Here is a 15,379-nt window from a genome sequence, read left to right on the forward strand (position 1 = left end):
GAGGTACTGGTCACTATGGAGATGGTTACATTTGTGCTAGAAACACATAGTTTGTAATTTCCAGAAATGGCCACAGCATTATTTGTGGCCTTTCCCTATGGAGAGGTGGAATCTTTTCCCTCCCGTTTTACTCAGGTCAGGACCTAGTGACTGCCTTGATGTGTGAATGTGGCAGGGTCAGTGTGACTTCTGAAGGTGGGTGGTAAAATGCACTATGGCTTCTGCCTGGTTCTTACTCATGGGACACTTGCCCTCGAACCTGGACACTGTGCTGTGAGGAAGCCCAAACTCGCCCTTGTGAAGAGACCACATTGGGGAAGCAGGGTCCAGCTGGCAGCCAGCACCACCCACCAGAGCCCCAGCTGAGTCTCCCTGCTGTGGTCCCAGACCTTGAGGAGCCATCGTCCTCTCTGGGCTCCGTCCCGAGCCCCAGCTTTCAGAGTCCATGACTGTGGTAAATATTCTTGTCCTCCTCTACATACTGGGGTGGTTTGTGACAAAGCCCTGATAACTGGGACCGCTGTGCTGAGGAGTTTCCTGGTGAGAGCTTAGATTTGGTCTTGTTAAGAGAATCTCCCAGAACCCTTCCTGCCACGACCAGCTCAGCAGTGGGTGTGCACGAAAGGAAGGCGCTGCAGGACTTAAGAAAAAACGCACACGACACAACATACAGAGAAGATGGGTACAGCGGACTCACAGCCTCTAGGACTGAGAGCCCAGATCTCTGCAGCCTCATCGTATTTATTGGTCTCTTTGCTCATTATACCAATTAGCAGAGCCTGGGTGAAATTAGTCTACAATAGATCCAGATGCAGAGAAAGATGACCAACCGATGCCCCCCAGCCATGTGGGAAAATGGCTATAGGGATCAGCTGCTTCCTATAAACGATCTTAGTAGTGCTTGCCAGGGCGGCATCTACCCCCGCAGGACTTGGTGTTCCGAAGTTCATACCAGACTTGTCTCAAGGCTGCAGTTTAATCTCTCAGCCATTTTCCTGCACCTTCCTGCACCCTGAGGTGATCACTGAGCTGTAGCCTCAGCTCCTCTTGATGGTGGCACATCCAGGAGCAGCCAGAGCCCTGTGCCTGGGTGGCACCAGTGCCCTCTCAGCCTCCTGTGGCCCTGCCTCCTGGCTCGCCGGTGAGGTGCAGGTGTGGCTGGTGGTGGAGAGAGGGCTGAGCCTCACCGGGGTTTCTGTCCCGAGATGGGGAGGGGCTCTGAGCGCATCTGTGCATCTGCGTGTGTCTGCTTCTGCACGCAGAGCTGACCCTCGGGAGAAGTTGGGGAATGCCTTTCTTAGAGGACGGGCATCCTCCAGGGTTGTGGAAGGAGAAACCTGGACCCTCCCTTGGACTCCACCGTGCAGTGGGAACCTGAGCAAATCTCACCACAGCCACCCAGTGGGGAGCCAAATGGCATTTGACTTGAGGTTTTGTACTCAAGGGTCTGTCTGGTCAGGGCATGGTTATTAACAGGTGGCTCTTCTGGATGCTAATCTTCAGTAACAGGAGCAACGTTCTGTGGTTCTGTGCCGTTGTGACCAAACGCAGGTTCGGCTGCCTGCCGCGACGCAGGAAGCCAGTATTTGTGAGACGGGCAAGTGCCAGCAGCCCTTCAACAAACCTCCTTCCTTTTTACCAGCACCTGTGTTGCAGATACTGGCTTTTCCTGTTGTGGCAGGCAGTCGAACCTGCGTTCAGGAACACTGGCCACGCCTGGGTTTCAGCGCCACTGTTACAAGTTCTCCTTCAGTCTGTTCCTGCTTTGCCAAGCCAGCTGAGTGTCTAGTGCGGACATAGAGGCATGGATGACCTTTGAGGGTACAAATGGGTCTGCAAGTTGGGTCTCCCTCTCAGAACGACTCCATGTGCACGCTGGGCAGCCGGACCGAGCATGGTGGTCCCAGGGGTGTTGGGGTTCCAGTGCAGAGAGCTCAGCCTTTGTCTCCTGCGGGCCTGGCTCCCCACTGTGACCTTTCTCTTCCTCTGCTCTGGTGTCGCCATCTCCTAGTCCTCCCTCCCTGCGCCTTGGGGGGAGAAGGCATGATTGTAACAGGGCAGTAGCTAAGGGCTTGGTTGTTTGGAGCTGGAGTTGGGGAGTGGCCGATCTGATTGTGTGTGGCTGTTTCCAGATGCTTCATAATCAATAGAGTGTGGGAGGAGTGAGGCCGATGGGATTACCTGCCCTTTGCAATCAAAACCCACCAGACGGAACATTTGACCTTCAGCTCCTCCGCTTCCTTTTGAGTCTCTATCTGATGGCTTTTGAAAATCCATCTGGCAGATAAAGTTGCCCGGGGAAACAACACCCCCCCATCGGTGGATCTGCCACTTCCTGCGTAAACAGCCTGTCCTATTGTGCGGGCCGCAGACACTGAGTGAGGGGCATGTAGGCTACCTGGTGCTGGGCCTGTTCCTCAGCCCAGTTCTTTTTGGGGACAAGAGTGTGGTAGTTTCAAATTTGTTTTGATTTGGAGTCTTTGCTTACAAAAGGCTGGTGCCTTTCTGATGTGACAGTGTTTCCCATCATTTTTGTCAGAATCAGGCTTAGCTGGTGGCGGCTTGGACTGCTGGGGTGTTGGGTTCTCTGAGCAGGCAGCAGAAACACCGTGGCTAGCTTCAGCACCCACAGAGGGTGAGCGACTTCGGGCCAAGTTGGGGGACCCTCTTAGAGCCTTTGCAACTTGGTTGTGTGCTGCTCCTGTGCCTGTCTGAGACTATGACCCTGGCTCAGGGTTTGTAGGGTGAGGGTGTTACCTTACTGAGGGCATTGCCCAGGAGTGGTGCGAGGGGATTTATCCAGGCCCGAGGCCCGAGGCCCGAGGCCCTGCACATTGCTCTTTTTGAGATGGGAACTAATGTGTGTGTGTGTGTGTGTGTGTGTGTGTGTGTGCGCGCGTATGTGTGTGCGTGCATAGGCATGTGTGGTGTGTCTGCATGGGGATGGTGTGTGGGTAGGCCGTGCGTGTCTGTGTGGTGGGGGATGTGGTTTGCGGTATGTGGTGTATTGTATGTGGTTTTTCACAACCACTGCCCCCCACCCTCTGTGCACACCTGGGTCATGGGGATCAAGGCTTCAGCAGCCTGTCTGGTGGCCCCACGCTCTCTGTCTCTGTCTTCAAGGGAGCCTGTGGGGCTCTGATGAGGGTACAGGCCTTCATGAGGAGGGCTGAGGGAATTCCTTTGGCTCTTAACCCTGGTGGCTTGTGGGGGAACCTGGTCCCAGACAGCTTGAGGCCTGGCTAGGGGTTTGCCAGGATGCTCAGTCAGGAGCCTGTCCCAGGGCCCTGCTGACCGCTGGCCTCCTTTTGGTCAGCTGTCCTGGAGCTGTGGGCTCTCCCACTGCACGGCTTCTCTGGAAAGTGCTGCCAGCTGTCCCCTCATGGGAGCGGTCCCCTGGAGCAGACACCTGCATGGCTTTGGAGAGATGCTTTTCTCTGACAAGCTGATAGAATCTTGAAAAGGTTGCTGTCAGAGCAAAGGCGGGCTGGTGTAAGGTTCAGAATGAAAGGCAGCAGCCTTGTGTGTGGCTGAAGGCAGGCTCTGGCCCCTGGAAATTGATGGTGACTGCTGTAATTTTGCTGTTACTTACTCATTAGGTACCTGTAGGTGGTCAGATAGCTAGTCAGGCCTGAGCTTGGAAGTTTCATTTTCTAGAAGTGGAACCATAGGCACTAGTGCGATGTCTCCTTCCCGCTACCTCAGCCCTGACCCTGAGTTCCGGGAGCGGCCTCCTCTGACGCATGGTGGGCCTAGCTGCTGCTGGAGAAGGGCTGCCCGGCCCCAGTCCCAGGGTGCTGGCTCCACCTGGAGGGCACGACTCCCTCTGAGTGGGGCACTCCGTCCTCTCTCCTGCCAGTACTGGCCCTTCCATTTGAAGGGAGAATTTCTGGTCGGGGGCGGCTTCCCCTCTGAGCCACCCTTTTCTAGTCTAGTTGCTTCTGTTTGGATCTCCCATGTGACAGGCTCTGGCGTGAGCTGTCTGCTGGACCCAGAGTCCAGATGGGGCCGGGTGCAGGCTCTTTGGGGCCACCGCCAGCCTGGCCCTCAGGGTTTCTAGCAGCCCAGTGACCTCTCCAGCCAGCTCTGCAGGGCTCGCTGGACGTACTGCTCCTTCCCCCGACAGCCCCACCAAATCAGAGCTGCGGATCCTCCCGCCACTGACTTGGCATGGTGGCCTGGCCTACTTGTTACTTAGGGTGATATTTAAGTGTATTTTTTTTTTACTGTAATTAGCTCTAAAACCTGAAAAGTAAGTATTATTCAAATTTAATTAGCTTTGTCCTTTAGAAAAAGGTCGTGTGCAAAGTGCCAGAAAAGATGCACACAGCTTTTTAGGTTGTATCTGTCAAGTGGGTGTTCCTGTTGGGAACTGCCTGTAGCTAGTTGAGAGGGAGAAACCCATTGTGCACTCTGGACTCTGTCATCTGAGCTCTTGAGGACAAAAGGCATTTGGTGGGGTGACACCTGCAATCACTTCCTCCCAGACATCAGGGTGGCAGCGGTGGGCTCTTCCATGGGCCGCTGGCCCTTGGCCCTCCTTGGCTCCCGTGGAAAGTGGCATGGCTTGTGGCTGGAAGGTGAAGGGTGGACAGTGGAGTGCACAGCCATGGGGACACCTGCAGATCACAACTGCCTTGTGCTCATCTTCCCTTTGCCCCCTCCTCCCCCTATGTCCTCTGGTTCCACGTTGTTACGACCTTGACCTCAGGATCAGTGCACAGATATGCTCCCGGGTCTCATATCTATTAGGTCTCTGCTGAGGCCTGGCCACCAAGACTCCCAAGCAGGATGGACAGGAACACGTTTCCTGGAGCGTCCCTTGGCAGGGTGGCTTGGGTGAGCTGGGAGGGTTAGCGTCCCGTCGGGATGGGGTAGAAAGTCAGTGCCCAGGGTAATGGCCAAGGCGCCTGTTGGTAGGGAGCTTCGAGGCTGGCCTTGGTAGTGGGCCGTTGGCACTTTACAAAACTTTTGGAAGTTTGCTTTTGATGCCTGTCACAGCTGGAGGTGACTAAGTGACTAGGGACCGGAGGTGGTTTGGGTATTTGCTGAAGACACAGGGTGCCTGGCTGGAGCCAGGGCAGAGTGGATGTGGTTGGTGATGATGCGATGGCACTGCCTCTTGTGCCTCTGGGGTGTGCTTTCGTACATGTTTGTAGTGCCAGCTCTGCTCGGAGTGTCATTCAGCCCCAGTAGCGAAGGGTCAGCGAGCCCTCTGTGGTAAGTCTGGAGCTGGGGCCTGCAGTGTCCGGGCAAGGTGCTTGTCACAGTCCCTGCCTGGCTGCAGGCAGTGCTGATGGGGCACAAGACTTTGGCCATTTAACTTTGAGTCCTGTCTCAACTTTGAAAGCTAATGCAACTAGGTTATACAAATTTAAGCTAGGAGCTTGACACCCATTTCCCACTTCAGACAATCCCAAAGGGAGGTGAAGCAGAGTTTTCAGGGGCTCTGAGTAGCCCGTTGTAGTGAGAACACCGTTCTCAGCTCAGCCCGGATTGCTGCGTGGGGTGTGAGCTCCCTACTGCTGGTCCCCAAGGAGCACCCATCTGTCCCAGGTTCGTGCTCTGTGCTTTGAGGCCACAGTCTGGTCTGGGACACTTGTTTGGATAGAGAGGGACGTGGTGTGGCCTCAGAGATGCGGAGGGATTCTGCCTCCTGGACAGTGATGTCAGGGTGTGTCTCAGAGACACACGGCTCCCTCTTCAGGGTGGTCATCTCTGATTCCAAACTACTCTCCTCTCTCTGACTTGTCCACTCTGAGCGTCCCCAGCAACACTGTCCGGCATCCCCACCCTTGTCATCTGCTCACCCTTGAGAGCCCAGGAAGCACAGTCTGAAACCAGCTGCTGCTTTCCCCTGAGGCCTCTTTTGGCTCTAGCCCTTGGTGACTAGAATACCATGAGATCGTAGGCAGGATGGGGGTGAATGCCCCATGCTGATGCGGTGCCTAGGCGTGGGACGGTGCAGGATGTCATCAGACAGTCATGTGTGTGCGTCATTAGACTTGGCTTTCAGTACCCAGCCCCCACCTCCATGTGGCTAGTGCTGCTCATGACTTGTCATGGATAGTAACATTGACTCATCCCCTGGCCAAGAGGCCGGGGGTGGGGGGTGGGGGTGTTTGCCGGAACCCTGCCCAGAGTAGCTGTGATCAGGGGTCCTTCGTAAGGTGGGCAAGGGCTGCCCAACCTCTCCCCTGTGTCTCCGTCTTCTTCCTGGCTGATTTTTCAGGGCTGATGAGTAAGCTTGAATGTTTCTCATCGCAGTGAGTAATACTGATATTGACTTCTTTAAAATGTTAAATCTTTAACTTTCCTTTAAAGAGGCTCTGTGTGGGGCTGGGAGGCAGCTTATTTCATGCCCCAGAGAGTGGGGTGTGCTGGCTGGCTGCCTGGTGGGCTCTCACTGCGGTGGAGGGAAAAGGTTTGTCTTCAGACGCTTTTCCCTGGAGGCCAGGGTCGCAGACCCGGAGGAGCAGAGGTCAGCTGGCTAAGGTCGAGGGGGCAGCTGTGGCTCAGTGGTCGCTTTGTGCTGCAGTGCCTTTGCCCCTGAATCTGCGTAGGGCAGACCCACTTGGTTCCAGGTGCCAGCGGGGCAGGGGTGGGCCCGGGGCTTCACCACCTGGGCTTGGGGGCGGGAAGGCGGCCAAACCCTGACCCCAGTGTTCCTTGTTTTTTCCTCTGAGGATCCACTCAAAGGAGCACTTCAAGGAGAAGTACGCCGTGGATGACGTCCAGTACGCAGACGAGGTCAGTAGCTGCTCAGTGACCCCTTCGCTCTGGATTCCCTGTCCTCCCACTGCCGCAGGCTGGCTGGACGCCGCAGGATGCCACCAGCCGACCCCCAGCCCCTCAGCAGTACACTGGTTTGGAGAGAGCAGGTGGAAAACATGCACCCCAGATCTCTCTGGAGACAGGCCCGTCCTCTGCCAGGGCAGTGCCCCAGGCTCAGTGCCTAGAAGTGTGTGGAACCTGGAAGTGTGTGGAACCTGGGTTATGGCTGCTGAGCTGCGGGGAGGGAGGGACACATATCTCTGGGAAGGTCCGGTCTAAGTGCCCCCGGGCTTGGCCTGAGCCTCACGTGTCGGGAGGCCCTCCCCGCAGGCCCTCGCCTGCTGCAGATGCCAATGGCGGAAAAGCTCCAGGCTTCGAGAGGCCTTGGCGTGGGTGGAGTTGGAGGTCCCTGGTTTTAATCCATTTCTCAGTGCGGTTGCCCAGTGGCACCATGTGGCTGAGATGGCCTGGATAGGTGTGTGACTGTCATCCTGGGGCTTTGAATCGTTCTGAATCAGGCAGTCGACTGGGGCCATCCCTGACATCCACGGTTGATGGAGCAGGGCTGTGGCACAGGAGAGACACCAAGGCCTCCTGACACTGCAGCCACTGTTAGGCACACAGGAGGCCTCTCTGCTCTGTCCTGCATGCTGTCACAACTCCCGTGCTCCATGCAGGTTTGTGCAGGGTAGAACATAAACACCAAGAGGTCAGTGCCTGGTGCTTGAGGTCCGGCCCCAGCCTGGCAGGTCAGCTGGACCGGGCCCTCCCCTGCCACACATTTCCCAGACAAAGGTCACATGTGGACATATGCTAAGAGCTGGGGCGCAGTGTGGACGCTTCCCTCTTGCCCTGGGCAGGACACAAGCCGTGTCAGGGACTGCAGCACTGGGTGAGAGGAAGGATCCCGGGATCCTGGCCAGAGCCACACACTATGAGGAACCAGTGTGGCAGGCAGCCTGGCATTAGGGGCCCAGCCCAGCCTGCTCGGGCACAGACAGCTCACCTTGATAACCACATGTGCCTGTTCTCAGGCAGGCCCGGGTCAGTACCACCCGTACACAGGCACAGTCCTGCTCCAGTTCTGCCGTCCTGGCACACCAGGCCCACTTCTCCGACAGTCTGATCCACCTATCCTCCAAGGCCTAGCAGCCACCCACCGCATTCCCTGCTGACCCCAGGCCACACTGGCACCCCTCCCCTGGCTCCTGGGACAAGTTGTGGACACGGTGGACACTGACTGTGTTCTGGTCAGTGTCAGACTGTCCAGAAAACTATCAGACCCTGCCCTTGAGAGTTTTGTATCTGTCACTAAGGCCCAGTTCGCGTCCCTCAGACTTGACTGTCCCACTCTCTGCCTGCCCAGTCCCAGGGGTGTGTGGGCATAAGAGGAACCCAGCAGCCAGGGGCAGGGTCTGGTGAAGAAGGTGACCTCGTGGGTGAACAGTCACCCCGGTGTGGTGCCGCCCGGTCGGAGGGGCCCGGTAGAAGAGTGCAGCTGTTAATACACCCGTGACCTATTGTTGTGATCTCTTTGGATCTCGGATCTCAAATAGTCTGAACATTTACTTGCATGCCCCTGACAAGGCCGTTTGCCGCTTGCCTTGTATTTCTAAGTGCTAGAGAGGGAGGGACCTGCTCATCCTTAGTTCCGATTTTGTTCTGGACCCTCTCCTCTGGCGGGTGTGTCTGGCCTGCCCCTTTAAGCTGCGTCTTAACATTACCGCATTGTGGGAACTTGACCTTCCAGTGAAACCTGGAGGGGCAACCTGGGGGGGTCCTGGGACTCGGCCCACCAAGTCAGAGTGTATCCGTGCCGTAGCCTTCCCAGCTGCAGTCAGGCGTTTGTGCTTTTATGACTGGTCTCATTTACACTGTGGTTTCTGGGAAGAAGGAGACCGGGCCTCCAGATGCCGTGAGACAGAGGAGGTCTTGAGTGTCAGAACAGGAGAGCCTGTAATGATGGTGTAGCATTGCAGCCTGCAGCTTGCTCGCCCTGAGTCTGTGTTTATGAAGCAGAACCTTTTTTTTTTTTTTTTTTGACAGAGAGAGAGAGAGAGGGACAGTTAAGGACAGACAGACAGGAAGGGAGAGAGATCAGAAGCATCAATTCTTCATTGCAGCACCTTAGTTATTCATTGATTGCTTTCTCATATGTGCCTTGATGGGCGGGAAGGAGGAGGCTATAGCAGAGTGAGTGACCCCTTGCTCAAGCCAGCAACCTTGGGCTTTAAGCCAGTGACCTTTGGGCTCAAGCCAGCAACCATGGGGTCATGTCTATGATCCCACTCTCAAGCCAGCGACCCTGAGCTCGAGCTGGTGAGCCCGCGCTCAAGCCGACGACCTTGGGGTTTCGAACGTGGGTCCTCCACCTCCCAGTCTGATTCTCTATCCACTGCGCCACCACCTGGTCAGGCTGAAGCAGAACCTTACATGAAGCCTTCAGGGTTCAGAGGATGGACTCTCTCTCAGGCTCAGGTGCTTTCTGTACCATCCAGTTGTTGTCATTGTCATTGTTATTGTTTATCCATTTGGTCATGACTATTACTATTGTGGTTCCCATTGGAAAGAAGGGCTCATGTTGACAGTGAGGCGGGTTCTTCACTCTGGGGTGGCACCTGTGGGCTTCAGTAATGTTGCCAGCTCCCACGGTGCCCCCGCCCCGGCCTGTCCCCTGGTGGGCCATAGCTCTCACCCGTTACAGAGGAGGCCAAGGCCAATAGGTGTAAAGGGCTCGTTCACGCACGACCCCACAGCCAGGGAGTAGCAGAGTTGGGATGTGGCCCCAGGACCTTTGGACCCCAGAGGCCTGTCCCGTCACCTCTTCTTCATTTGCCCTGTCAGAAATGAGAGGTTGCTGCAGGACACGTCTACAGAGGTGACACAGGCTGTCACGTGCCTTTGATTCTCTGTGGCTCAAAACGGAGAGTGACAAAAATACGGACTGAGACACCTGGGCTGAGACACTAGAGGTCCCTGGGCCTGCTCCATCGTGGAAGGTGACAGGAAGCCCCTTAAATTGGGGAGGGGCCACTTCTACGGTGTTCAGTCCCACCTAACTTTAGGCAGCCTTGCTCACCAGTGACCAGCCACAGATGGGAAGCAGCTGATACAGGTCTTCTTTGAAAGATGACAGGAAGGCCCCCAGCCCCAGGCCATGGGTGGCCACTTAATAGCAAGTATAAAATGCAGGTGTCTGATGTAACAATCCTGGCTATCTAGTTCTCTTCTTCCCCACTTCCCCATAGGTGATCCTGAGTTTCATTATTGAGAAGGTAGAGCAAATGGTGGTTCCTTTGAGAAGAGGGCGCTCAGGAGAAGCTTGATAGGTTCTTTGAGACATTGCTGTTAAGGCACAGTGCAAAAGCTGCTAGTCATAATGGGGCGGGAGCTGGCGAGGCATGGTGTGTCCTGGCTGAAGCTGGTCAGCCAGGTGTGTCCTCACTCTTCTCCGTGGTTCAGGGAGATGATGGGAGGCACCAGGGTCCCTGGCTCTGATGTAGGCAGGATGGATATAAGAGAAACCATTGTGGCAGCATGGGATGGATTCCGTCTACCTTTAGCCTCGGTGCGGAGAGGCATCAGGGAGTGGTGGGACCTCTGAAGAGGCAGCTGCTGTAGGAACTGCTGGCTCAGGGTTGCTAGATACTCTAATTGTTCAACAGTAGCTGCAAATCCATATTGTTTATATCTTTCCTGATGTTCACATTTCAGAGACAAATTAAAAATTTTAAATGCATTGTCAGCCACCAATATGCACCCCTGTTTCAGACTGCCATGATGACGCCCAGATCCCTGGAGCAGTGCAGGTCTTTATGACAGTTGCCCAGCCCCTTTTTCTGGGTCACCCATGAAGAGTGGCCTGTAGGCCTGGTTCAGGCTCTGGGCATGAGGGCATGTGAGGTGTCCACAGGAAGTCTTTGATTGTTTCTAGGGGTGGACCCTTGTCCATGGGGCTGTGATGGGTCTGCATGTGCTATCCACCTTGGCCTGTCAGAGAGGCCACGCTGCCTGTGGGAGCTGATGGGTCCCCGGTGACCATACTGCATGGAAATAAAGGTCCTGTGTTGACAGAGCCATGCTGTCCTGTGTGCCCGAGCTGCGTTTCAAGCTGGCAACACATAGCCGTGTCATGTCCCCTTAATTTTTGAGGCATGGAATCAGGCTGTGTTGATGAGAGTGCAGCACTAATGGGTCTCCACGGGGAAGGGGAAGGCAGATGGAGCTGCCAGGCTGGGGGAGGTTTGGCAGCTGCCGAGGTAACCAGGACCCACTCAGGCAATTGTGATCAGTAAAAGCTGCGGCCCTCCTGGGACTAGCAGATACCCTGTCTGCTCTGCGTTGGGCCTCGGCTCATCTGCACGTCAGGCAGCACTGGGAGGGCTGCTTTCTCCTCCATGGCTACGCAGCACACCCTGAGTCACTGCCGAGAGGAAAACTGTCAGCCTGCACATTTGTTATCCTGCTTCTCTATCCCAAGGACAGGAGCACATACAGTCCTCAAGTGCCCGCTCGCTCGCGGGTTCTGCTGCCGTAACTGACGGAGTGTTCTGTGCTGATGAACGGAGACTCTTCACCAACATAACAACACACCCTGGGCCCGACACGCGGCTCTCGTGCCTCTTAATGAGCTCCCCCTCCTCCAGGAGGGCCTTGGATGTAGCAAAGCTGATCGCAGTGGAGCCTATCATTTGTGCAGCAGAGGCCAAAGGATTTATTGGCTCTCTGAGAAGTTACTGAGTCAATGAGGGGGTGTCAGAGAGATGAGGTCTCAGGCACCGCTGGTGGGAGGGTGGTTCAATCTGGAAGGGCATCTGCTTGAGCATCAGAAACCTGGACAAAGTATATGGCTTTTTATCTAGAAGCTTTACTGGGTCAATTTTTTTTGTGTGTGTGTGTGACAGAGACAGAGATAGACAGAGGGACAGATAGGGACAGACAGATAGGAAGGGAGAGAGATGAGAAGCATCAATTCTTTGTTGTGGCTCCTTAGTTGTTCATTGATTGCTTTCTCATATGTGCCTTGACCGGGGGGCTACAGCAGACCGAGTGACCCCTTGCTCGAGCCAGTGACCTTGAACTCAAGCTGGTGAGCTTGGGTTTCGAACCTGGGTCCTTCACATCCCAGTCCGATGCTCTATCCACTGCGCCACCACCTGGTCAGGCTGTTTGTTTGTTTTAAGTAAATAAAAATGTTAAAGAATTTGTCTTAAGGAAGTAGAGGCTTAAGTACAAGAATGTTCTCCAGGGCATTATTTTTTTATTCTTTATTAAGTGAGAGGCAGGGAAGCAGAGAGACTTGCACTCTGAGGCAGGGAGGCAGAGAGACAGACTCCCACTTGCGCCCTGACCAGGATCTACCCAGCAAGTCCCCTCCTAGGCAATGCTCTGCTCATCTGGGGCCGCTGCTCCATTGCTTGGCAACTGAGCTATTTTTTAGCACCTGAGGCGAGGCCATGGAGCCATCCTCAGCACGTAGGGCCAACTTGCTCAAACCATTTGAGCCATAGCTGTAGGTGGGGAAGAGAGAGGGTGAAAGAGAGAAGGGGGAGGAGTGGAGAAGCAGAGGGGCGCTTCTCCTGTGTGCCCTGACCGGGAATCAATCCCGGAACTTCTACATGCTGGGCTGACACTCTACTACTGAGCCAACTGGCCTAGGCCTCCCGGGCATTATTTATAATAGTAATCCTTAGACTTAATTTATGTCCAGTAGAGGAATGAATAACTTATGCTCCATCTGGTACGAGACTATTACACTGACATAGGTTCAGCTCTGGACTCTGCTCTTTTTTAACTGTTAACCTGGGTGAATGAGCTAAACCCTTTCTCATTTGTGAGGTCTGGTTGTTTGCAGCACCAGCTTCACGGGTGGTTAAATGAGGTGATGTCTGAAGTGCCTGGCACAGGCCATAACCAAGGGCTCACCGGACATTCACCAGTGGTGGTAACTGGTACAAATCACAGGTTTGAAGACTATTTAATGACAGGGAGTAAGTGAAGCATGTAACTTTGTATGATCTAAATGTCATTACAGCTCTCTGTTTTTATGTGCAGAGAGAAGAGGTCTCTGGGGATGGGATTGTAGGTGTATTTTATCTTTTTATAGTTTTCAGTATCTTCCAGGTTTTCTCTGTGAGCCTCTCAGTATTAAAAAGTATGTGTGTGTGTGTGTATACACACATGTCAAAACTATCAAAATGTGCACTTTAAATATGTGCAGTGTAGAATATGTCGGTGACAGCTCAATAAAGCTGTAGAAACAACAAACAGCAGATCCTCCTCACTCCGCCCTGTGTCAGGGTGCTAGAGTTTAGGGTGGATGTGTGGGGCGGGGTAAGGGCAGTGAGAGGAGACTGTTCTCTGCCCCAGGTGGGGGTGCTCAAGTCCATAGGGCAGGGGTCGGGAACCTTTTTGGCTGAGAGAGCCATGAATGCCACATATTTTAAAATGTAATTCCCTGAGAGCCATACAACGACCCGTGTACCTTATGCATTATCCAATAAAAATATGGTGTTGTCCCAGAGGACAGCTGTGATTGGCTCCAGCCACCCACAACCATAAACATGAGCAGTAGGAAATGAATGGATTGTAATACATGAGAATGTTTTATATTTTTAATGTTATTATATTTTTTTTATTAAAGATTTGTCTGCGAGCCAGATGCAACCGTCAAAAGAGCCACATCTGGCCTGCGAGCCATAGGTTCCCGACCCCTGCCTTAGGGATTGCAGTAGCTAAGATGTGGAGCAGACTGAGGTGTGGGGGCCAGAAGAGGAAGAAGGTGCTCCCACCAGGGGTGGTGGCACCTTGGGTTGCAGACGTTGCTAATGCAGCATGATGGGCACTTGGCCAGCAGAATGATGATGGTCAGTGGGACAGTAGAGAAGGGAGTGGATGAACCTGTCGTGGGGAGGGGCACAGGGCTGTCGTGAGTGTGACTTGATGAAATGGCAAAGATGGGGAGAAGGCACTGTAGGCAGAGGCGAGAGCCCCAGCTAGGGCGTGGGGAGGTGAGTGTGCATGGCGCACTGGTTCGAGGGGTCGGGGTAGGAAGCAGGCCGTGCACAGGGGCATGAGGCCTGAGTGGGCCATGGCGGGAGGACAGAGAGCGGGGAGCGGGGATGCAGGTTGGAGGTGAGGGCGGTGTTGGGAGTAGCTAACATCCCATGGTCTTGGAGATTAATGCGGGCAGGGAGGATAGTGTCTGCCAGTGCCTACGAGGCTCCCAGAATAAGTCTTTCAGGAGAGACTTGTCAGGTGAGCGGAGGTGCTGGCTAGGAGGGTGGGCAGGTCTGGCTGTTTGGAGCCCAGTCCATGTGGGGCCAGAGGCAGGGCAGCGTGTGGGGAAGTGTGCCTGGCTTAGGTTTGACTTCCTCTCTGCCACTTGAAGGCTGTGTGGCTTTCAGCAGTCCCTTATTCTCTGTAAGCCTCAGTTTCCTCATCTGCTGGATGGGGACAACAGCAGCACCGCCTGTTTTAAGGACCTGCTCGATAAATGTGAACTGTCATTATTGAATAATGGTAGTATATCTTCTCCATCTGATTTCCTGTGGTGGCTCTAATGTGGATTTTTCTTTCTGACCTTTCAGATTGCCAGTGTCCTGACCACCCAGGGCCCCCCTGTCCTCCTCACTTTGGTAAGTGGCAGGTGTCCAGGGGCCGGGCAGTGTTTGGGCAGGGGGGAGGGGTTTTAGGGAGCCCCCTGCCCCTGCAGAGATCAAGGATGTAGGGGAGGATTGAGAAGCCAAGAAGAATGGTCATGTGGTTAGGAGGGACACCTTCTCAGTGTGAGTGGCTGGACGTGTCCAGGACCAGGTCCTTGATTCTTTGGTCTCCCTGGGATGTGCTGTGTCTTGTCACGAGACCACTGTGGACAAGACACCATGCTTACTCTGAGGTTAAAACCCAGCCAGAGTGGGGTTTGTGTTGGGCTGAGCTTGCAGGGTTTGTGGGTGTAGAGTGTCAATTTGCTTCCATCCTGTGTATCCTCCATTGTTAATAGAATTTGAAAAAAACACCTTGGCATCTGCCCGTGGGGGTGCTGGGCTATGTGCCGACAGATTTTGAACCCAGGCACTGAAGGACCCATGGCCTGCCGCAGCCTGGGGCGGGGCGGGGCGAGGCTGCACGGTGACCCCTGTGCCCTTGCAGCCTGGGGGGGCTCTCGGTCTGTGAAAGGGCGCAAAGAAGAATGGCTTTCTTATACATCTTTGACCTTGGGGAGCTTTAGACATGAAGAATGTACAATCCTTTTTCCTCCCAGAATGACCCTTCTCTCCTTGGTTAATTGATTTTTACCAAAATAGTGTGTGGTTTTTTGTTTTGTTTTGTTTTGTTTTTGGTCAGCATTTTCTTTTTCCTGCTCTGCTGTTCGCATGGCTGAGGAGAAAGGTTGTGTCAGATGATTGTGGTCACAGATGGTCCAGTGTGTTTTATTTGGGGAATCCCATCACATGTTGACCTGCAGTTTCTGGGGAAGGAGTGGCAGTTTAAAGTGCCTCCCCTCTCTGGGAGTAGCATGTTTGTCTTAAATCTTTTGTTTTGTTTTTGCTCCTCTCCAAGTTCCACTTGGAATCTCATCACAGTTAGGGGAATGTGACACAGC

General features: G+C 54.2%; 1 protein-coding gene across 1 annotated transcript in view; it reads left to right on the forward strand.

Annotated features, from left to right (window-relative positions):
• Nucleotides 1-15,379, forward strand: part of PEPD (peptidase D) — a 121,535-nt gene that overhangs the window by 12,137 nt on the left and 94,019 nt on the right. The window contains exons 4-5 of the mRNA XM_066349220.1: nt 6,687-6,750; nt 14,364-14,411. Of these exons, the coding sequence (XP_066205317.1) occupies nt 6,687-6,750; nt 14,364-14,411 (112 nt within the window). The remainder of the gene's footprint in view (nt 1-6,686; nt 6,751-14,363; nt 14,412-15,379) is intronic.

The sequence above is a fragment of the Saccopteryx leptura genome, chromosome 9 (genome assembly GCF_036850995.1).
Source record: "Saccopteryx leptura isolate mSacLep1 chromosome 9, mSacLep1_pri_phased_curated, whole genome shotgun sequence".
NCBI lineage: Eukaryota > Metazoa > Chordata > Mammalia > Chiroptera > Emballonuridae > Saccopteryx > Saccopteryx leptura.